Genomic DNA, 24,031 nt, shown 5'->3' on the forward strand with positions numbered 1-24,031 from the left:
TCAAATTTTTCAATGTTCAAAAATGATTTTCACAAGATTGACAGTTAAGCGTCCGCCATCTTGCGTTCAATGCTGATTATGCTGATTCATGCGTGATCATGCTAATCATGACAAAATATTTTGGCAATTTACAAAGTTTCATTCGCATCGCAGAAACCAACGACAAACTCAATTATTTTTAAAACAATTCATGTTAGATTATATAAATTATATTCAATGAAGCTTATTCATCGCATTGGGCTCTTCCAGAAAAAATCCGTTCATGGGGGGTGGAGGATGAATTGTCCAGGGGTATTGAAAAAATACCAAAAAATTGCAATGTCCAGGGGGTAAATTCCAATGTCCAGGGGTAATTTTTTGTGTCCACGGGGTTGATTTGATGTTTGTCCAGGGGTATAACCCGTGTCCATGGGGTTAAAAATCAAAATGTCCAGGGGTAATGCATGAAAAAAATAATATATCCTCCACCCCCCATGAACGGATTTTTTCTGGAAGAGCCCATTCTCCCGACTGTACCATGATCCTTAAAAAGAAAGTAAAGCACATGCAGACACTTTCTGCCGAGCAAACCATGGTGCCGAATATTATTCGTCAGTATATTGTGTAGCCTAAGTAATACCCTTAATTAGTTGTAGTTTTATTGCTTACTTATTAGCTTAGTTACTTATTTTTTGCATAAATTTACCGTCGTAAACAAAAACGAGAAAAGAATATGCCATTGTTTTGGAATTATGTTACATAATTTAAGTTTCGTGTAAATTATTAGGAATAATTAGCATACTTCATCGTAAATCGTTAGATCGTCCATCTTAAATTTCACCAACCCGTCTCCATGGGAGAATTTTGATTTCTAGCATATGAAAAGGTTTTTGGAATAGAGAATGAACTTTAGACGGTCATATCCTCAACACAATGTCACAACAAAAGGAATAATTTGGAAAGCGGGATAAATTTGAAAACAGATTTTAGTTCGGCGGGGGTTCGACATTCTTGAAAGATTCCCTATAAAGACCGAATGTTCTGTTACCTCGATTTTGCAGTACTATATGAACTTCAAATGTAGAAAAAATTACCCTCGTTAGCAATGGAATGTAATATTTCAATCTCCATAATTTTTTGCTGCTCTGAAAGGTAAAGCTTCTATGGATGATATCTATTAATAATTACTCCTACATATAGCAATAAATGGGATGGCAAAACCATGGAAAGTGTTAATAATGGAACTACGCTCAGTTTTGATGGTAAGTTTGATTCGAAATTTTGTTTTGATATATGGTAAATTTTATAAATTTTCAACTATACAATCAAAAACTCGCGAGTACCCAAAACGAAACATCCTAATTTTCTATCCTGGTGTTATTTTTTGAACATATACTGTTACATAATATTTTCTATCCAGTTTCAGGGGGGGAAATGCACTATAAATGTATCTGAAGATTTGTTGATTTGATTTTTTTTCATCATTCATTTGATTCAACAAAGCCAGACAACAAAGGGCTATCCATACGAGATTTAGTGTAGCGGGTGTGTAGTGTAGAACGAGTTTTGAAAAATTTTGGGAACACCAAAATACAGTAAACTCTCTTTAATTCGAACCCTTACTATAAATGCTCACTTTATTATTTATTATAAATCTTGTCAAAATTTTAAGTTAATTGCATTTTCTAATCACTACAATCAGTGCCATAACATATTGGCTTTTTTGGCTAATTTTCCATTTTTCGAAAATTAAAGTTCGAGCGAGAATGTCAATTTCGGGCCTTCAACTTGATTTCAACGATTATTTCAATCTGGGAGGGATTTATGGGGGGGGCGTACGGGTTTGTCGGTGTGTCGGTATTGACCCTTTTTTGCGTCGGTGTTTCGGTGTTTCAAGTAAAAAGTGTCGGTATTTCGGTGTTGGGCATGCCTTGCGGTGACGGTAAAATTGATTTTTTGGGTCGGTATTTCGGTGATTCGAGAAATACTGGCGGTGAATCTGCATATTTCAAACGATCTCATAAAGTTTTTGAACCTGCATTTCAGCTATTGAATATCTTATCTATACAAGAATTGTAGCTATGGCGAGTAGAATTGTAGCTATGACGAGTAGAATTGTAGCTATAATATAGCTATTTTTGGTAGCTACCCTGTCTCATCCTCTTTTTAAAATTGTGTGCATAATGGTGTTTCTTAACCACTTATTTACGGGAAATTTGCACTTTATGAAAAAAATCATAATAGTGGGTAACAGGTAAAGAAAGCCAAGTTTGCAGAATTTCTCGAGGTCTCGAATGCAGCACTCATCAAAAATCAACAATCGTTAAATTCTTTAATTTTACGGAATAATCCATTAACGTATGATTTAGATGCGTTTTTCAGCATTTCTGGCACCTTAAATTTCAAATTTTGCTTCCTCGGGCCAAACCATGGTTGGCCCTCGAATCATATCTCATTTATCTTTCAATATAAAATACTTCCTGTGGTCCCCCGGGGGGGGGGGGTACTAGGGCAAGATGGGTTACGGGGATGCTCCGCTGGTCAGGGTACCTTTTTTGACCTCCACGAGTCCCAGGTAGGGTCGCAAAAACACCAAAATAGAAAAATCAGTCCCCCGTAGGGTGCCTATTTTTGGAAAATTTGGGGAAAAAATAGAATTTCAGTCCCATTCAGGGTCACTTTTTTCGCAAATTTCGAGTCCCACGTAGGGTCCATTTTTCGAACTTCAGCGGAGCACCCCCGTCGGTCGACAAGGGTAGTACCCCCCCCCCGGGTGTGGTCCTCCCCTTGCAGAGCTCTCTTTGCAGGATTTCAATACCAGTATAGTTTCAGCCTAAATCAAACGAACTACTTATCTGGATGGCGTAGTAAAATGACTAGCTTTGTGAAAAAGAGAGCGTTTTTAGCCAAATGAGGTTTCCTGAAATATTTTTCTTTTCTTATGGTTGCGCCTCCTTGTCCATTTCATAGTTTGCACCATCGAGAAAATTAAGCCAGTTCGCTACTGAACAAGAGCTCTTTTGCGGCGCCCTTTTCTGACGGTGCTTTCGGCTAAGGTAGATTTACTTCTAATAACGTTCAAAAAGATCTCTTTTAGCTAAACAAGAGGACAAAAATGGGAAAATTTTCTCCGTTTGCGCAAACCATGGTTGCGCCTCCTCCTCCATTACTTTATACATCCAGATATCTCTTTTGTTCCCTCGTTTTTTGCAAAGATCTTCTAAAAACTTTTTAAATGTTTTTCTTCAAAGTCAACTAAAGTAAGCACTAAAGTAAAAATAGCACTTTAAACCCTTCAAAGTGTTTCCTAAAAATTCTGGATTTGTTTATCCACTAGTCGTTGAAAAACTGAGCTTTAAAAATTTGAAACCCTTGAATCGGCGATAGTTTTCTCCAAGAAAAACTGAACTAGTGCACTACTACGCTCGTGATATTGAGCATTCGTACTAAGAATGAAAATCTTAAGCTTGCTCTAAAAGACGTCGGTGTCGGTGTTTTAGGAAAATTTTGTCGGTATTACGGTGATTTAAGAAAAATCTGTCGGTATTTCGGTGTTGGCAACCCTCGTACGCCCCCCACATTTATTGGTTATATTTCAAGCTCTACTGGACTATTCTTGAACTTTTGGATCCTCAGATCCTAAGGTCTTTTTAAGTCTAGCGTTAAAACTCAGAGTTAAAACTCTACCCTTCGAATCTACTTTAGAGCACTTGCAAATCGATTGTGGTTTCAAAACAGCCCGATGGATTTCCTTTTTGTGCCAAGTATTTCGTCACCGATTTTAGATACAGTATCCTAGGACTGATTTAGTTAAAAGGGCAATTTTGGTCAGGTCTGTAAAATACACGATACCAGCAGGTCTTAAAAATTGACCCTCTGCCTCAAAAATACTAGACAGGAGACCCGTATAATCTGATGTATACAGGACGTGTACGACCTGTGAGGCAGATTTCTGCGTCAACAGATTTACAGTGGGAAATTCGAATTTAGCGCTGTCCTCACTTACTAAAAAAAACAAATTTCGAAAGTTGCACTTTTTTTAAGAAAGTGTGACCAGTGAAAGAATAACAGAATTTGATTTTGGGATTTAACACAGGTTAAATCGCGGTTTAACTTTTATTTGATAAGTGCTACATACAGTACTCGAATGGCTGGGTGGCTGCCCCCCCCCCCACCAACTGTGTCTACTTTGCTAATAGCCAGGTGACGTCAGGTTCATAATGGCCATTGCAACTCCCTGTTTCAAGTCGATGCTCTAACTGCGTTGTTACTAAAAGTGGTAACACAGGGTAACACATGGTAACAGGGGGTAACACTAGGGTAACAGGGGGTAACACATGGGTAACAGGGGTAACACTAGGGTAACAGGGTAACAGTTTGAAAATGGTGGCTCTGAGGGGTCGGAAATTTGAAAATTGACTTAACCAATGTTGTTGGTGAATACAATGATAGAATGAATGATGCTGGTCAATGCAATGATGGTGTTACTGGTCAATGCAATGATGGAATCAATGGTGCTGGTGAATGTAATGCTGGAATCAATGGTGCTGGTGAATTCAATGTTGGAATCAATGGTGCAGGTGACTGAAATGATGGAATTGATGTTGCTGGTGAATGCAATGATGGTGTTACTGGTGAATGCAATGATGGAATCAATGGTGCTGGTGAATGCAATGGTGGAATCAATGGTGCAGGTGACTGAAATGATGGAATCGATCTTGCTGGTGAATGCAATGATGGTGTTACTGGTGAATGCAATGATGGAATCAATGGTGCTGGTGAATGCAATGGTGGAATAAATGGTGCAGGTGACTGAAATGATGGAATCGATGTTACTGGTGAATGCAATGATGGTGTTACTGGTGAATGCAATGATGGAACCAATGGTGCTGGTGAATGTAATGCTGGAATCAATGGTGCTGGTGAATTCAATGTTGAAATCAATTGTGCAGGTGACTGAAATGATTGAATCGATGTTGCTGGTGAATGCAATGATGGTGTTACTGGTGAATGCAATGATGGAATCAACGGTGCTGGTGAATGTAATGCTGGAATCAATGGTGCAGGTGACTGAAATGATGGAATCGATGTTGCTGGTGAATGCAATGATGGTGTTACTGGTGAATGCAATGATGGAATCAATGGTGCTGGTGAATGTAATGCTGGAATCAATGGTGCAGGTGACTGAAATGATGGAATCGATGTTGCTGGTGAATGCAATGATGGTGTTACTGGTGAATGCAATGATGGAATCAATGGTGCTGGTGAATTCAATGGTGGAATCAATAGTGCAGGTGACTGAAATGATGGAATCGATGTTACTGGTGAATGCAATGATGGTGTTACTGGTGAATGTAATGATGGAATCAATGGTGCTGGTGAATGTAATGCTGGAAGCAATGGTGTTTATCTTTTGACTAACTCGGGTTAAGATGCATTCCACTGCATCGCCAAATTTATCAAAAAAAATCGAAGTGTCCAGGGGTAGATCTTTTCAAAAATTAAATGATTTTTCATATCCCGTAGAACAATTTCTTACTAAAATAGCCTAAATTATAGAATTATCATTTTCCTTGCTCTGAAAGTTTTAAACTATTGAGACATATTTTTTATTACTTCGTTTGCATTTAGGGGGAATGTAAATTGCATTCACCAGGACCATTAATTCTACCATTGTATTCACCAGCACTGATTGCATCATTGCATTCACCAGCAACATCGATTCAATCATTGCATTCACTGGCAACATTGATTGCACCATTGCATTCAGCAGTAACATCATCATTGCATTCACCAGCAACATCGATTCCATTATTTAAGCCCTCTGCACCATTGATTCCACCATTGCATTCACCAGCACAATTGATTCCAGCTACAGATACCAGCACTATTGATTCCATCATTGCATTCACCAGTAACCATCATTGCATTCACCAGTAACATCGATTCCATCATTTCATTCACCTGTACCATTGATTCCACCATTGCATTCACCAGCACCATTGATTCCATCATTGCATTCACCAGTAACACCATCATTGCATTCACCAGCAACATCGATTCCATCATTTCAGTCACCTGCACCATTGATTCCAACATTGAATTCACCAGCACCATTGATTACAGCATTACATTCACCAGCACCATTGATTCCATCATTGCATTCACCAGTAACACCATCATTGCATTCACCAGTAACACCATCATTGCATTCACCAGCAACATCGATTCCATCATTTCAGTCACCTGCACCATTGATTCCAACATTGAATTCACCAGCACCATTGATTCCAGCATTACATTCACCAGCACCATTGATTCCATCATTGCATTCACCAGTAACACCATCATTGCATTCACCAGTAACATCGATTCCATCATTTCAGTCACCTGCACCATTGATTCCACATTGCATTCACCAGCACCATTGATTCCATCATTGCATTCACCAGTAACAATCGATTCCATCATTTCAGTCACCTGACCATTTATTCCACCATTGCATTCACCAGCACCATTGATTCCATCATTGCATTCACCAGTAACACCATCATTGCATTCACCAGCAAGATCGATTCCATCATTTCAGTCACCTGCACCATTGATTCCACCATTGCATTCACCAGCACCATTGATTCCATCATTGCATTCACCAGTAACACCATCATTGCATTGACCAGCATCATTCATTCTATCATTGTATTCACCAACAACATTGGTTAAGTCAATTTTCAAATTTCCGACCCCTCAGAGCCACCAATTTCAAACTGTTACCCTGTTACCCTAGTGTTACCCCTGTTACCCATGTGTTACCCCCTGTTACCCCCTGTTACCATGTGTTACCCTGTGTTACCACTTTTAGTAACAACGACAAAAGCAACATTGAAACTTCACAGTAGAGAAATTGATGGAAATAAACAACTTCAAAAAAATTGCCCTTTGAAACACCCTTTGATTTTATCCCGAAGATATCTTCTCAGCACTAGGAGTGACAAATGATAATGGGAAGATATCCAACCTAGCTGTGAACTTACATCAATGTGCTCTCTCCTTAAAATTTGTTTCATCTCGTTGAAATACAACTTGTCCACACTTGGTACAATCTGAATTTTGTAAGAAAAAGACGCTTGTTGTATGATGCATACACTAGTAAGGTTAAGCTTAAAATTTTGAGCCAGACGTATGGCTTTCTGAATATCAGTAGTTCAGGATGATACCATAAATACAGGGTTATCAAAAAACGACAGTGTTATTTTTGTGGGATAATATTTCCGTTTATCGCAATAGAGTTAAAATAAGTATTTCAATAATAAAATCTTTTCTAGGCCGGACTGTTGTTTCTGTCATCCGACAGACCCTACCTCGAAACTATTTCGACTACATTTTTATCAGATTCAAGGAACATTTGTTACTTTTTAGCCGATTTTCGTTTAAAACTTCTCATTTTTACTCAAAAAATCGCAAAAAAGATATTTGTTCCTTGAATTCGTGAAAGTAAATGTCGTAAATTTCGCGATTTTTCGACCTCGCGAAAGTTTCTGCTCCCGATAGTTTGTACGCCTAAAGTATATTTTTTGAGCGGCATTCAAAGCGCAAAACTTGTGATTCTATTCGCTGAACACTTTTCTCATTCCAATGAAACCTTCATGTTTTTTGATTTGTAACAAAACAATAGCAATGACGCAGAGAATGATAAAAGTGATTATCGGAACGTCAAATATTTTTTGCTGAAACGTGTAACAAATCCCCTGTAACAAATCCCCTTGCAGGGCGAAAATTTCGACCGAACGACCCACCTCCAAAATATAGGGTCGGATGACGGCAAAAAACAAGTTTTCTTCAAGTCAAGCCCTAGGTTAATTTGAAAATGTTTTAAAAGGCAAACTGTGATTTACCTGCCACAAGAGGGGCATGATTTCCGCAATTTTATCATGATACAACATGCGTTGTGCTTTGTCGTTTGTTCGCTCGTAAAATGATATCAATCCAATCTATCAAATGAAAAAGATAGTTACCTGAAGCGCCGAAAACGTTATATTTCATAAGCCATGTGCTTGTGAATACGGACTAGTTAATTAGGCTGGCGTTCCTGCGTCTCAGGAAAGGCAGACGCTTGCCGTTCTAGAAATGACTCGACACAAAGAAAATGTTAAAACACTCAAGCTGATCTAATGGAAGAAACATATTGAATGACAGATCCTTAATCTTCAGATCAACAAGTGAACTGTAATACGTACCAAATTATTGAAGAGAATCACAGCTGCGTTGCCCGGTAATTTCGGGATGTGGAAAAGCAATTTACGAAGCAACAAGATAAGCTCCTCCTAAAACGTACGAAGATAAGAAAATTTTAAGGTCTTGTTAGACAACCCAATTTCTGCATTGACTTCCATTATTTTTTACGAAAGTTTGAAGAAAGCGACTTTTTAATGTAAGCCCATATCAGATCGGTCCATCTTTCAGGTCATGTACTAGTAGGTCTGAGCCTAGGAGTGCCCACCCAAAAGCTGCTAGAGAATTAAATTCAAAAGAAAGTGCGGGTATGGTAAAAAAAACTGAAAAAATATTATTATAGTAGTTATAATATCATAGTATAGTAATATTTACTAACTAACATTATCCCTAACAGTTATTGTATGATCTGGTATGATCATATAACAACTATATTATTGCATAGCACGTATTATAATTGACACATCAACTAGGTTGTTTGAGTTTTCAACTGTTATATACGCAGTGCTGCAAATAAGGAAATTTCAGTTGGCCGGTAATTTTTCGAGTGTAACGAGCAGGGGGTCTGGTTGAATCATCTTAGAAAATTTTTTAGTATGTGATGATTTAGATTGGTTAAACACCTATTTCAGTTTGAAAACTGTTCCTCTTTTAATTAGAAGCGCTATTAAGTATTTATCTAAGCCTCTAATCTTCAAATTTTAACCGGACAAAATGAAAAACTGAGCCTCAGAATGACCGGTAGAAACTACAAAATGGCCGGTAATTACCGGTCACCGGCCGTTATTTGCAGCACTGTATACGACAAGTTAACTTTCATTTAGAATCTCTAGCTGCAGTCAGTGAAATGAATAATCACACAGAAAACAGCCAAAAGTATCAAACGACAAGTATCGAGATTCTTTAAAAAGAATACCTGTTTATTTTTGTTGGTGATTTTCTCGAAAAATCTTCTGAAGAAAGTTTGAGGGTCATCCACTAAACAATACCACACCAACGAGTGAGCCAAATCACCCACTGAAAAAATGAGAAAGTTAATACTTATTTCATCATTTCCTGATTTTTTAATGAATCCGCCATGATAACAGGAGCTAAATCTATACTTTAGTGAGCAGTGAGGAAATACATTGATATTGATATAATTATATAAAATAAAGTAAAAACGCTAATTTCTTTGGACAAACGGAACGAACGAACGAACGAACGAACGAACGAACGAACGAACGAACGAACGAACGAACGAACGAACGAACGAACGAACGAACGAACGAACGAACGAACGAACGAACGAACGAACGAACGAACGAACGAACGAACGAACGAACGAACGAACGAACGAACGTTCATTTAAAGCCCTCCAAGGAATTAAGTTTGCCAAATATAAAAAAATCATTCAAGATTTCTTAAAATTAAGTAATGAGCAGTATTTAAGCGAGTGAAGTTAATAGAGTCCTGGTAACGAGAGAAAGACTCACCTGATTGGCTGTTGATGGTGGTGATGGAAGCATCATCCAGGAGCGGGATAATGCGTAGAATGCCAACATTCATAGCAGGCGGGAAGAAAGGTTGGTGGGCGGTGGCGATTTGACACGCCATCGCATTAGTCTCTTTCGGGGTGTTCTCTGTGAAAAAAAAATTACAATAAATGTTTGACGAGTTTTCAGGGAAATGGTTCAAAGAAATAAAAAAAATCCTTCATTTTTTCTTTTAAGATGTTTTCTAAGGTGCATAATATACTATATATATAACGAGCATCGAGCTTCAAGCTCTGCTACAGGTTTCAACAGTACCAAAGTGAAATTTTTAGAAAAACATGCTTTTTAGATTAAAGAATTAACCGAAACATTTTATTTATAAGTGACCATGAATTAAAACTTGTCCAAAAATTACACAATACACCTTTTCCACCGTAGTCGCGTGGCACTTTATTATTCAATTACCCCCCCTAAACTTTTTTTCCACCTTTTTCTATTGTCTATAGGTGAGAAAAAAGACTGGGACGGTGTTAGGGTGGTAGAACGGGCAAAAATATTGACGCGAGGCATTTGGGTCCGGTTGTCGTTTCAAAGTTACCGTCAGCGATTTCTTCAACCATCCACGTCTCAACGGATGCATCCAAATTTAACGGAACCGAAGTGATGGGAAAGTCTTCTCTCATTCTTTTCAACTTCTTCAAACGTCTTTCTTGCTTGATTTTCTTCTGTTTCTCGCTGTCATGGAAATACAACGACACTTCATCGTCTGAAACGTCTAGTTCATTGAAAGCTTGCTCGTCCGGATTCCATGGAGCGTCCGGTAGCTGTTCTGGATCCGGTTGCTGTCCAATGAAGCGTGAAGGTACGGTATATTCAATCTTCGGGAACGGTACCTGAAAATCAAAGTGACAAGGAAGTCTTGAGAATAGAAAAGAAACAAAAAGAAAGGTCCAATTTTTCAAAAAAACAATTTTAAAGTTCTAACGTGCAGACTTTCGACCATATTTAAAATTTAGATGACAGATTTTTTTCGTGAAAAATAAACATACCTTCAATGCAGTTTTACTTGTTTCTTCCAGATGGTTATAAACAGTTTTCCGACAATTCCATAACACTTCGTATCTGAAATATTCAAATAAGAAACAAAAATGATTTCCTTGTTTGGTTTGACTTAGTATTCGGGCATTGATGTCATACTTCAGAGGCTTCCCTTCACTCCTTTACTTTTCCGGTCTACTTTATTGACGTTATTAGAAAGTTTTGTGCCCGCAGTTGGAGGCGACCCGAAGGCTCCTTCTTCTAGGGGGGGGGGCAATCTTTTTTATCCCTTAAATTGCTGAGAGTATTGAGAAGAGATGTATAAAATACCATGAGTCTTTGGTATGATCCGGCCAGGGATTTGACCCCCGGCCTCTATCTTTAAACTACGGCAGCTCCTTATTGATCAGAATGTCAAATCGAAAGGTACAGGAAAGACCAAGCAATAGTTTCTTATCATTGCTATGAAGAAGAATTGACAAAGAAAATACAAAAGTTTCCATTATAAAGAGGAACAATGGCGTTTTCAATCAAGTCGATCGAAAATCACGTATCTACTTTTTCCAAATTTCTCTTGATGCAAAGTATGTATTAACCTTTGGATAGCCTTAGCTCTGTCAATGTCACCAGAACACGTCAATTCTTTGGTCAAGAATGTGGATACTGTTGCTTCCATCTTCGATGCTGCCACCAGAAATAAACAAGCTGGAATAGAAAATTGGATAACAGTCATTCAATTGGAAATTCAAAACTTGTCTATACACCTTATATTGAAGAGGTTTCAGTAGCGTAGACAGGGGTGAAGACCGATCTGCGAAGGATAGCATATTTTTACGACAAAGCACTCACCTATTTGTGGTATAAAAACATAATATAAAACATAATTACTGTGTCGTTTGAATCTGTTCTCCTATGCTAATGTTCCTTCACTCCTGTCTACGTTACTGAGTTTCACAACTAAATACAGCGGCTCAAATTTATTTAGGCAAATTATTCCTAGTTATGGAATAATATTTTAAAGTTTAGTAGATAAAAAAGCCGAAAAAGTCAAATCCAATGTACAAGTGTCGGTGGGGCATCCAAAGATCGGGTTGAAGCCCGACCTCCTTAACACTCTAATTAACAATTCAATTATTCATGGTATAGTCAAATTGACTGTTTTAAATCAATTCTTTCTCCAGCGTTTTTCCTCACTCTAAATTATAACTATTTCGAAGATATAAAGGGTTAATACTGGGAAACTAGAGAGCCCTGCACGCTACGGTTTACATAGGGAAGGGCGGTCAAAATAAAGAGTATCTCAAATCGCGTTGTTACCTGCGGCAGATTTGAGTTGTTCATCAGGGTACAAGAGGACTTCCCACGAAGCAGCAACAATGTCACTGAGCTGTTGGTTATCCATAACGAAGGCTCCTTTACATAGCACAGAGTATGGAACGTGGTAAAACGACCCAACCTAACATTGAAATAATAAAATACAAATTATTAAAAGAAAAATTAAAGTACATGGTTTTAAGCATGGTATTAGGGGCACTTTCTACCAGTCTCTGAAAGCCATGAAGAGCTTTTGAGAAAGTAGATCATTCGAAAGTTGTTATCGAATGTCATGAAATCTCAAGATGTAGACATTTGAAAGTAGAGGTCCTGCGGGAGAGTAGAAACTCAGACATCTTATATAAAAATCTAACGATCAAAAAATGAATCAAATTTTTTTACATAAAATACTAGATGGAGCTACTCTGTATTTCCCAAGCAACGGCAATTGAAGCAAAATCTTTACGAAAAGTAGGATATAGGATGTCTGTGAAGAGAATGAAAAAACAAGCTGCTCAGTGATTTACTCGTAGTGTAGCTCTATCAGATGTTATATATGAAGATATCTGTGGGGAGAAATGGACCAACCTGTTTAGTGATATACTCATAAACCACATCTTTTTTCTGCGCATGCGTACTATCCACGTGATCTAGTTCTTTGTCATCCAACCTGCCTGGTTCATACAGCAGCTTCAAGGCGTGGAGTAAGGTATTGCACGATTTCACTTGTTCCAATGGACAGTCTTCAGGACATTGGGTTGTGGAATGAACACATAAGAAATTGATGGAGCGGTTCATATCAATAATGACTGATAACCAAGGAAATTCTGACGTTTCTTCGCTGTCCACTAGTAGAGAATCGATGTTTTGATCTTCTAAAGGGAGACGGGAGGTCTGTTTCGAGTAACGGCGTCCGAATTTCGGACTCCTACTCCGGAAAACATTGCTCGTACTTTTTTTGCGTGCAGGGATGTGGCGATTCGGCGAAGGGCTTGAGCTTGGTGAGTCACGACCGTCAGGGTTTGAAGCAGAACCGACTAAAAGATTGACGGAGCTTTTCTTCCGTTTCACTTCAATGATTTTCTTTGAAAGTGCTGACGCGATGGATTGTTTTGGGCGGCGGCTGCTGGCTGCACTTGACGAGTGCGAGATCTCCCGATGAAACGTCATAGGTGAGTCATTGTCCGACGGGATTTGAGCGGCGATCAGGGAAGCATGACGTTCACGTAGATAGGCCGTGATTTCTTTGAGAAGGTGGCACGCGACGAAACGCAAAGATTGAGGACAATATGAGGAGACAGACCCAATGTCACCTAAATGAACAAAAGGAATAAAATAAATCAGCTTCAATTTATATTACACCTGATTACACAGAAGTTAGATTCACCTTGCTTTAGCCTGTAGAGGTGGGTTTATTTTTATATTTTCAAATTTAATTTGAAATAATTTTTCAAAATGTTTTCACTAATCCATTGCAATTTTCGCAAATTTTTTTAAGGGTCTAAAATTAGGTCTAACAAACTTATTGTAGGAAAGTATTGTAGGAAAGCTCTGGATCTCAACTTTTCTGCATTTCTGCTTAAAATCACATGTTTCTGAGATATCACGTGTTGCCGTAGGGCAGGTAAAATGTCCTTTTAAATGACTAGACATACCTTGATAAAGAAAATTGACTTTCTCTCTGTTCACCGGCTTCGATAAATCTTCAAGAGACATTCGGTCTTCGTTTAACATGTCTTCCAATTTTCGACCAATCACAATACCCCATTTATAAAACAAGCGACCGGCTTGAAGTTTTGTGGCGGTGAGTTCGTGAATGGATGTTTTGATGTGGCCAGACTTCATCAGTTCCATGAGCATCGGCCAGTCCTCTTTATTGCATTTGTTGACGAAATAAGCAAGTTCCATCAGATAGCTGGCCCTAGAAACCACTGGAGCCTCCTAGAGAAAAAAATACGGGGGTTCATTAGTACCAGTGCCGTAGCAACTGGGGGGGGGGGGGCAAGGGGGGCCCCAATAATTTTTTCAAAAATGGTTATTTTTCAAAATGCAAAGTTTTTCTTTTTTAATTTGTCATAATTGTCTTTTATGTGCATTTTTAAGCAATCTAAAGCTCAAATTTTCAAAATTCCCCACCTCCCTCGGCCAAACCATGGTTGGCCCTCGCGGTGTCCCTAAACTTTAACCCCCCCCCAAATATGAAAATGCTTCCTACGGCACTGAGTACAATATGGCTAATTAGTGTAGTTCTATGGATTAGATTAAGCTTGAGAATTTGGATCTGGAAGCTCCAAATATTAGAAAGGGGTTCGGTTTGACAACTTGAAATGAGGGGCTAAAGTATTTTCAGTGAAGCATTTATAAAAATAGGTCACAAAAATGTTCGACAATTGTTATTATCAGCAATGATTTTTTAAAGAATCGAGCCCAATTTACCCGTTTCTCACTTTGCAATTGATGATAAATTATTCTTAACACATGAAATACCATTAATTTCACATAGAAATTAGTTTTATCTGTTAGATATTAAGAAGGTTTTTTGGTTCTCGGACCAAAACCTGGCTGAAAGATGGTATTCTCAGTTTGAATTCAAAAAAAATTTGGGCTAGTGAATAATCTTTTCTAGAAGAAGAGCCCGATTATTCCTACAAATAAATACACCGTCGTACCAGATCTAGCAGAGCACCAACAATCAACTCATCAGGGAGGACACCAGGTGACATCAGATCAAATAAACACCTCAACTGCTGTACACCGGCTAGCAAACCATGCATATTAGTACTCTTCCCCCATTTGGTACGTATCTGCGCTCCTCCTTTGGGTGATTTTGAATCATCTGACATGGAGAAATTTCTTGGAAGGCTTGTGGAGAATACAGATGAGGCATTTTGTGATGATTGCGTGGTGTTTCTCGGTAAGGTTGCGAAGGAGACTTCGACATCTTCAGTTTTCTGCTTAGCATGCATCATTTTCAAGATCTCCTACGACAGAGTAGAAAAAAGTTTACATTGTAATGAGATTTTTGTATAAAATGTTGGTCTTCTTTTTAGCTTGGTTTTCGTTTTTTTTAATTTGAAATTGATTATTAAATATAACACAATTTTGTTTATCTGATATTTCGACCTCTTACGTGTCTTTCTCAGAATTCAAGCTAATAATCATTGAATAACAAATATTTTCTGATGGCACTGATTATTAGTCCAGAATACTGCGAGTTTCTCAAACAATTTTGGGAAAATAGACCCTTGGATGGGGGGATAATATTTTTCTCAAATTTCCCTTAAAGCTGGTCAAAGTTATACGCTAACTAACACAGAAAAAAATATCCTTACCCCTCCTCTTCTCCATTTTTTGCCACCACCACCACCGCCACTTGCAGTGTTTTCATTGCTCGGTGAAGAAGAACCATTCAAAGAACTTCCATTAGAAAATACTCTAGCATTAAATGAGTCTTGTGACGTTGCTGTTGGAGGGTTGGTTGTTTTGGTGAAGGAATCTAACAGACCTGACATAATAAGTTTACGAAATATCATGGGATGCTTGACCTGCACAAACTGGATGAAATGGTGCGCCAATGTGAACATCTCCTATAATGAGTAGGAATGAAACAATAAAGTCAGGCTAGACATCAATGCCTATAATTGGTATATTTCAAAATTTCTTTAATTTCTGGTGCTGACAAACGGAGGGGTAGCATCAGTAAAACGGATTACAATGGATCAAAATAATGAACCAAAAATCATAGCGTCAACCTGGGTTTAGGTCCCAGGCCAAAATTAGGTCTCCCTGAGTTTTAAGTGCCTCCAAAGATTCCTGTTAATTAATTAATTTGATACTGTCTTTTTCGACGTTTTTTAACTGTTTTTATAATGACTTTTGACTTTATACCTCCATATCTCGATAACTATTTTTCCAAAATTAAAGAATGATACATCAAAATGTAAGTTAGCTTTTCCTCTTTACCATGAAAAAAGAATTTAGTTGAAATTCAATTGTTTTTGGACACAGTTACCCTCCAAACTCTTATACTTTTTCGTGGGTCACCCGGTACCTAGGGTTCAAATCTTGTTTGATCCATAAATGTCACTTACCATGTGATTTGAGGATTTTTCTTTTTTCCATTTCAAAAATATAAATTTGATTAAGGAAGGCGTGACCCATTCAATAATATTTTTCTCATTAGAAGCGCGATTTTCAAGATATTTTTCTTGCTGTTGTGACTGGCCATCATCGTCTATTAATAAACGTAAAGTAGACTTTCCGATCTGCTGGTGTGGTGAGCTTTCACAGATACCAAACAAGGCGTGAAGGAGATGAAGGGAATCTTCAACTTTCTCAGTTGCCACAAAATTGATGAACCATTCTTCTGCTTTCTCCTTGTCTGCATATATGATCCTCTTCAAATAACTGTGAGCCAGATAACGATAATTCTCTGCTTTCCCTCGTATACCAATCCCACAATTACGCTCACAGCCAAATAGCTGCATGATTTTAACTTGACAGTATAAAAGCGGTGAAAAATGTTTCAAAAGCATTTTAAAGATGTTTTGATCGTCAAGTGAAATCTCCACAATTTGTGAGTGGACAAATAATAGGCTGCCAGACAATTGATGAATATTAGGATTTTTGACAAGTTTTTCTATCAGCTGAAGAAGAAATTCGGTCCTCAGTGCACCTTCCTTATCTACATACATTTTAAGTGATTCTGGAACGGTTTCACTTAAAGGTGGAAATGCTGTGGGATCAGAATTTGAAAAGATGTCAGCTGGTTTCATTTCCCCTTGAGAATCCATGGTCAATAAAACACTTTTACGATGAGTGAACCTATTAATTGCTTTTATGACTTCACAGTTCTCGCAATCGAAACCCAATTTGAAGAGAATATTTTGGAAATGATTTTGCAGATATTGTAAGCCCCATCGATATCCATACAAAGTCCAATGGTCCACCATCATGACTTTCACAAGAGCGATATCAAAATATGTGGCTGTCGTATAGAAAGTTGGTATCTCTTCTTTGCCGGATGTAAAAGTTGAATGATCCTTAGGTTTGATGACTGGTAAAGCTAGAAGTGTATCTCTTGGTGGTATATTGTTCCATAGGGGTTGCCAAAGATGCATTCCACTTTGAAGACTGTGTGTCAGATCACTTTCATTGAGGTTAGATAAAAAAGGTATACACATGTGTAAGAAGAGTTCAATATCTGTCAAATCTAGACCTTCATCTTTAGGTTTGGAACATTCCTTGTAAGCTTCAGTGACAATCCAGTGAAGTGTATACAACAATTTGATGACAAATGGTTTCAATTGATCTGTCATCCCCAAAACATATCGTTTTTCTAATATCATTGCTACACAATGAATGACATAGGATAAAGACCCTTTGATGAACGTCCAACGGGGTATTGATTTTATTTCAGAAAATAATTCAGGTGAAAAGAATTTCTGCAGCTCCTTGACCTTGTCGTGTACCAGCATTTTTTCAAGCCGCTATGAATAGAACAGTTAAGAGATTTAAAACAGATTACGAGACCAAGAAATTTATTTCGTTTGTAGAGTGAAGCTACAGTATAGATTGTGCAATAAAAAAATTCCATAGTGCCTGCATTGCTGTTCTTTTTGTAAGAATAAACAAAGAATAGAGGAAGATCCAATGAGATTAGGCTGGATTGTGGATTCAAGCTGCTTAGTCATAAGAATATCATCAGTATACTTAAAATTTATTCTCCTGGTCTCTTGTATCAGCTTAAGTTTTAAATTTCAAGACTATGTATCATTTTGCTCAATTTGGAGTCAGAAAAGCCTCATTTTGTAAATATTGGTAAAGTTGCATTAATCTGTCATCCCCAAAACATATCTGATGATTGTACGTAAGTGCATGAAACTTTTAGTTATGTTTTTAACATTTTGATTTTTGGAAAATACATATTTATGAATCACTACAACTGTATTGTGCACTCTTTGGATGTTTGCTACGCATTATTCATTAAAGTTGCATTAACAAAAGTTGATACCTGGCAAACAGTACCAGTCGTTGCAAGTGTTTCTTGTGATGCATGTTGGGTTTTTCAGTTGAAAAACAGTGCTATAAAAATACAGGAAACAAACAAACATAGTTGATAGAAAGCTAGATGGACACTCCCAAAAAACTTGAAGAATATCCCCTCCTTTTGAGGATGATAAACTTTTCAAAGGCAATTCTCACAATCCAGTTAGTGAAGAAAAGACCCAACACTTCTTACCAAGCCACTCTTGAATATTTATTAAGAGTTGGCTCGAGGAGGAGTATTGGATCTTTAGGTCGGATTTTTAAATCTGAAAAATCATTTAAATTCTTGTTTAAAATATCGAACATATTTGAAAATATTCAACAGACCTAAAAATAAACCCTTCAATTTCTAAAAGGGGGAGGAGTTCACTATTCAAAATTCTATAAGAAAGTCTTTCAGACTGTATCGGACAATGTTCTATATACTGTGGGGGAGAGTTCGTTTGACATTTCCTGAAAATTGGGTTCTAGCAAAAATGAATTTCTAGGGAGAGGTATTAAACAAAATGGGTGCAAAGATCCTTTATTATCATCATGTTACCTTATTTGATCCCAGAGATACTTTTGAACGGCTAGTGGGAGGATTTTGGAGTCAATTTCTTTGAAAACAACCATTGTTGTATTGATCTATCTCATCTTATCACATCCATGTTGGTACACCATTACATTTGATTTTTAACATTATTTTTCATTTAAATTTTCTAAAAAGATACAATTTAATATTATGTCTATATTAAGCAGTTATTGGACAAAGTCGAATCCAATTTGCAAAATTATTGGGTGTGCGAGAAAAGATATTGGACGAGGCTTCGCCAAGTCCAATATCTTTTCTCGTAGCCCAATATTTTTCATATTGGATGACACTGCATCCAAATAAATGGTTTATTATCCGTTTATCGCTAAAATATTTCTCGTTTTCAAACATAATTTCAATTTATAAGCTCGTAAATCTGATTTCTTGGTAGTTTTTTATTTTTTAAAGTCTTATTTTTATTTTGTGACGTAACGTCAAAAAGAAGATGCTCAATTGTCATCGAACTCGTTGTGTGACGTCAATTTTTTAAATATGCAGCCTCCATGGAAGCTCTATATTAAGTGGGACACTCAATGCAAATAACTTTTCCCCATGAATAAATTATTTGGCATCTTCCAGATTTCCAGGATTTTTCTTGAAGCCCTGTTATTTTTACAAGGCTAGCTTTGAATACATCTCAAGGATGAAATAATACGAAATGATGTTTTCCTTTTTATAAGAGACATAAACTAAAGGTTTTTAACCTAGGATAATTCAGAAGGAGTGAAGAAAACTGAGATTCAAATAAAACATATCTTTAACTTCTAAAATTCCTCTTTAAAAATAATTCAAGGGGATGACAAAATATACACGTGTTCTTCCTTCTTTAAAAGCAATCAAGTTCAAAAGGAGCTCAAGAGCATGGTAGTGCATCAAATTCAATGTTCTCTATTGTGAATCGAGCTATGTCGGGCAAACTGCCAGGCACTTAATTAACAGAATCAAGGAGCGCCTCAACGTAAACACTCCAGCTGGGAAGCCATTTTCAAAACTGTCATTGCGAAATTTCGATGAAATGTAATGATAATAGATTGCACAATTAAGTCTGAACAATGCTTAATGTCCCTTGAGGCACTATGGATTAATAAACTAAAACCAAAATGGAGTACCAAAGATGAATACAAAATTAGAAGCCTTACAATAAAGATTTAATTGATTTTATTGCCTTAGGGGAATTCGTAGTGGAATTCATTTTGATTTAGTGAATTTTAATTTTGATTTTTAGATACAGAAGTTCTTTGATTAGAGTATGTTGTATGTATGCGTGTAGTTATGGAGAATATATATATATTTACTGTATGAATCACAAGTATTCGAAATATACTGTTTAAAATAAAATAAAATTGCTGGTCCGATTTCATTGATGTGCCAAAAATAAATTAGCCTTTTGAAGTGAAATTTCTCGAGTTCTATCAATTTTTCATTGGAAAAAGGAATACTAAACTTAAACTTTGATATCCTATCCCTATCCTAAAATGGGATGAGCTGGAGTTTTTACAAGATGCTTAACTGATTGGTTATTTCTAAACAATAGGGATGACGCGTTCTTTAGAAAAAGTAATAAATACGTTTGTCTCAACATTTAACGATCAACAGAGTCATCAAAGAACTTGTAAAAACTCCAGCTCGACCCCCTAAAATGAGCACACAAGTTTCATCATTCATTAAGTCATCAAAACAATAACAAAGATTCGGCTAATTGCATCAAAACGAGAAAATTGCAAGATTTTGAGTTAAAAAAGAAAATTTCATTTAAAAAGCTAAAAATTAGCTGAAAAACCTGTCGAACAATCTCAGAAAATCATTTATTTAATTTCAGAATGATTTTCATATAATGAAATTAAAATTAATTTCCAATTAAAAAGGTTTGATTCTTTAAAAATTCGATCAAACTCAAGAAATTCAACTCCAAAGAGGGTAATTTATTTCTGGTACACTCTGTAAAAGCCGTCCATAAAACAAAAAAATTGTAACAAAATGCTGAAGTAAAATCCTATAAACTTTTTGACTTATGCTGCAAATCAGTTTACCAGGATAAAAAAACGGATTTCAAACACTACATTTGTAATCAAAATGATAGTGTTTTTTCAATATTTGCTGACGATGCTCTTCAGACAGAATCTTTTCACAATGAACAATATCATCATCCATGGTGTCACCAAATACAACTGACTTAAACTCGTCATCCCACATAGAAAGAACACAGTTTTGTCTTATTGACTCAAAACCTAAACGCTTCTTGAAAAAGAAGTCATCATTGCTTAAGTGATACTGCAAAATGTCATCTACATCTTGAAGATCAATCTCCTTGGACATGTTCATTTGGAATTCATTATACCATTTGCCAGGGTTTTGTGCAGGATAAAAAAGTGATCGATATTTGTCTTTGCTTTGCAAAACCCAAACAGAACCATTCAATTTTGATAATTTAAATGATCCATTTCTGCCTTGATCAGTAACTCCCTCAGCTAACTTTATGGGGCTGTAAAAACCTCTAAGGCAATAGCCAACATCAACAAGATAACACTCGTTTGTAAAACGAACTATCAAACAAGTATGGTTGGGATATGGCATAAGTTTATTGCTTAACCCACTGTAAACATTGCACGGATACATTACAACATTGTAGCCAAGGTCTTTGAGTAGACAATAAAATGAACTGTTTATTTCGAAACAAAATCCACCTTCCTTCTTTGAAATAACTTTTCTCAGTAAATAGTCTTTGGTAATTTTCATGTCTTTCCCCAAATAACAAGCACTACTATTGAACACAACATGTTCTAAATGTTTTTGTTGTAGTGCAAATAAATTTTCAATGCTTACAGATTTCATATCATTATTGAAATTTAATATCTCGAAATATTTCTCAACAAATTCAGTCATTTTAAACTTAAAAATGAAATTTTCAATAAGTGGTGAGAGTAAAATGGAGACATTTGAGAAAAAGAAAAAAATCATATAAAATGGATAATTTTGCCAAATCAATTATTAGACTTCAAACTTTTGTGGTCATTCCTCAAGGCCTAAGCTTGGTTAGGACATGTAATATCTAATCACCTGTATGTTATGGATAAAAACGTCATGATTGTCACTTTCTTCTCATATAAAATAGATAGCATATTTTTGTCTTCTGCTTCGTTTGGAAAGGAGTGATTGATCCTTTAAAAAATCAAAAATTGATCAAGGTAGTGAGACATGATTTTGTCACTAATTTTGGCAAAATATAGTCCTACTATGTCCTAAAATTTATATTTTGCTTTAAGATATGAAAAGCTGTGGTACAAAGAAAGCAAAACGAGCAACATGCTGAATGACCTACCTGATGATGAGATAAATAGGACAAATAGTAAGAGAGTAAAAAAGTGTAGTGAGCAGCTTGAATAGATTACCGTGTGATGTATAGTTAAAGTCACAGTATGACTTATAATCGTAAATACTGGGGTGAATAAATATTTTAGCGTGATTTCCCTATTGACGATAAAAGGCGATTTTCCCCAAAAAATATTCCCAAAAAAATCTGCTTGAGCCATTTTTTAGAGAACCTTGCCCTCTATATTTATGCAAAAAATTTGATAAAACTAATGAAGCAATTTCACACAAGGTCCAAAAAACCCCATTTTCAGGCACTTTTTGGCCCAAGTTTGCCCAAAAAAATATTTTTTTTCAAAAATCGGGCTCCATCACTTTTTTGGAATCACCATTTTGCATCACTGTGCAAGAAATCAGAAAAAAACAAATGAGCCAATCCTGAGAAAAACTAATAGACGAACGAACGAAAAAAAGAACGAACTCTTGTCTACTATCTGGCATAGTTATCTATTAATGATGTAAAGGAATAGACCTTGTACAGCCCCAAGATGTGACCCCTGCCCTAAGATGTGAAACCTGCCCCAAGATGTGACCCGATTGCCCCAAGATGTGAAACCTGCCCCACGATGTGAAACCTGCCCTAAGATGTGACCCGTTTGCCCCAAGATGTGACCCTAGAAAAAATCACTGGGAAAGTATAGGTTTTGGTATATGTACTGGTGGAGTTGATGGTTCTGGTGGAGTTGATGGTTCTGGTGAATATACTGCTACTGGTGGAATTGATGGTTCTGGTGAACTTGCTGGTGGAGTTGATAGTGGTTAGTGCAGTTGATGGTGCAGCTCCTTGTCCTGACGGCTTTCCTGCAATTCTCTTAAAACAATGTAAAGAAGAATTATCCACTCCCCTTTGCATCCTTTGGAGGAAAAGCCTTGATAAAGGAATAGTCCCAAACGGACTGAAACAAAGCACAATTACACCAATACACAAAGGGGGTAGCAGATCACTGGCAGTAAACTACAGACCAGTAGCGCTTACATCACATGTCATAAAAATATTTGAAAAAGTACTTAGATCACATATAGTACAACATATGAAATGTAGATAATCTGTTCAATCCAAGCCATGGCTTCAGAAGTGGACGCTCGTGTCCAAGTCAATTGCTTGAACAATATGACTTGATATTGAATATACTTGACAAAGAAGCAAATGCAGACGTTGTCTACCTAGATTTCTCAAAAGCCTTCGATAAAGTTGACCATGCAATTGTCCTACACAAGATAAAGCAACTAGGAATTGATGGAAAAATACTACAATGACTCAATTCCTTTCTTACAGGAAGAAAGCAGTCAGTGCTTGTAAATGGTGTGAAGTCAAAACCACAAGATGTCTTATCAGGAGTCCCTCAAGGAAGTGTTCTGGGTATAAACTTACCAAAAATCCCTGGCTTCACTGGCTGTGTCAACTGTCTATCTCCAAGAATCAAACATCCAAGCTTAGAGATTGCACTCTTTCTGTACAAGGTGCAAAACTATTCAATGCAATGCCAAAGAGCATAAGAAACTTAAAAAACATTTCAACTGAAAGATTTAAAAATGCCCTTGACACTCACTTAAAGTCGATCCCGGTTAAACCCCAAATTCATGGATATACTGGGTGCAGGAGAGCTAATTCAAACTCAATACTTGACATGAAAATATTTGCTGAGATTCTTTTTCCCTCGACAGATTGATCAAACAGATAAAGTTGACCATGTGGTTCATCAAGAATCTTACCTGGGCACTTTGCTCGAGTCGAACACCTACACAAGTAACACAAGTAACACAAGTAAGTTGATGGTTCTGGTGATTCTGCTGGTGGGGTTGATGGTTCTGGTGAAATTGCTGGTGGAGTTGATGGTTCTGATGAATCTACTGGTGGAGTTGATGGTTCTGATGAATCTGCTGGTGGATTTGATGGTTTTGGTGAATCTGCTGGTGGAGTTGATGGTGCTGGTGAATATGCTGGTGGAGTTGATAGTTCTGGTGATTCTGCTAGTAAACGTGATGGTTCAAGAGGTTCAAG

The 24,031-nt window shown here is 37.0% G+C and overlaps 2 protein-coding genes across 2 annotated transcripts; both read right to left on the reverse strand.

Moving 5' to 3' along the window:
- Positions 1-5,702: 5,702 nt before the first annotated feature.
- Positions 5,703-18,789, reverse strand: LOC136817420 (protein unc-80 homolog). The gene is made up of 17 exons (XM_067073754.1): positions 18,628-18,789; positions 18,052-18,122; positions 16,130-17,527; positions 15,371-15,625; positions 14,708-15,019; positions 13,694-13,979; positions 12,627-13,351; positions 12,042-12,180; positions 11,321-11,429; positions 10,736-10,808; positions 10,285-10,579; positions 9,687-9,833; positions 9,128-9,228; positions 8,217-8,303; positions 7,875-7,970; positions 6,998-7,082; positions 5,703-5,866 (listed from the first exon to the last, which is right to left on the reverse strand). Exons 3-17 carry the CDS (start codon positions 17,513-17,515, stop codon positions 5,703-5,705), a joined length of 4,260 nt encoding a protein of 1,419 aa, XP_066929855.1. The 5' UTR covers positions 17,516-17,527; positions 18,052-18,122; positions 18,628-18,789.
- Positions 18,790-20,709: 1,920 nt separating this feature from the next.
- Positions 20,710-21,543, reverse strand: LOC136817421 (uncharacterized acetyltransferase YvcN-like). Its single transcript, XM_067073755.1, has one exon. The coding sequence runs from the start codon at positions 21,541-21,543 to the stop codon at positions 20,710-20,712; it is 834 nt and encodes a 277-aa protein (XP_066929856.1).
- Positions 21,544-24,031: the final 2,488 nt, after the last annotated feature.

Source organism: Clytia hemisphaerica, unplaced genomic scaffold, assembly GCF_902728285.1.
Source record: "Clytia hemisphaerica strain Z4C2 unplaced genomic scaffold, Clytia hemisphaerica genome assembly, whole genome shotgun sequence".
NCBI lineage: Eukaryota > Metazoa > Cnidaria > Hydrozoa > Leptothecata > Clytiidae > Clytia > Clytia hemisphaerica.

Coding starts and splice junctions, on each gene's coding strand:
- LOC136817420 (XM_067073754.1), bottom strand. CDS start 17,515: ATGCTGGTACACGACAAGGTCAAGGAGCTGCAGAAATTCTTTTCACCT. Junction 10,580..10,735: donor CAAGTAAAACTGCATTGAAG/GTATGTTTATTT, acceptor TTTGATTTTCAG/GTACCGTTCCCGAAGATTGA. Junction 7,083..7,874: donor TCATGCCCCTCTTGTGGCAG/GTAAATCACAGT, acceptor TACAAAATTCAG/ATTGTACCAAGTGTGGACAA.
- LOC136817421 (XM_067073755.1), bottom strand. CDS start 21,543: ATGACTGAATTTGTTGAGAAATATTTCGAGATATTAAATTTCAATAAT.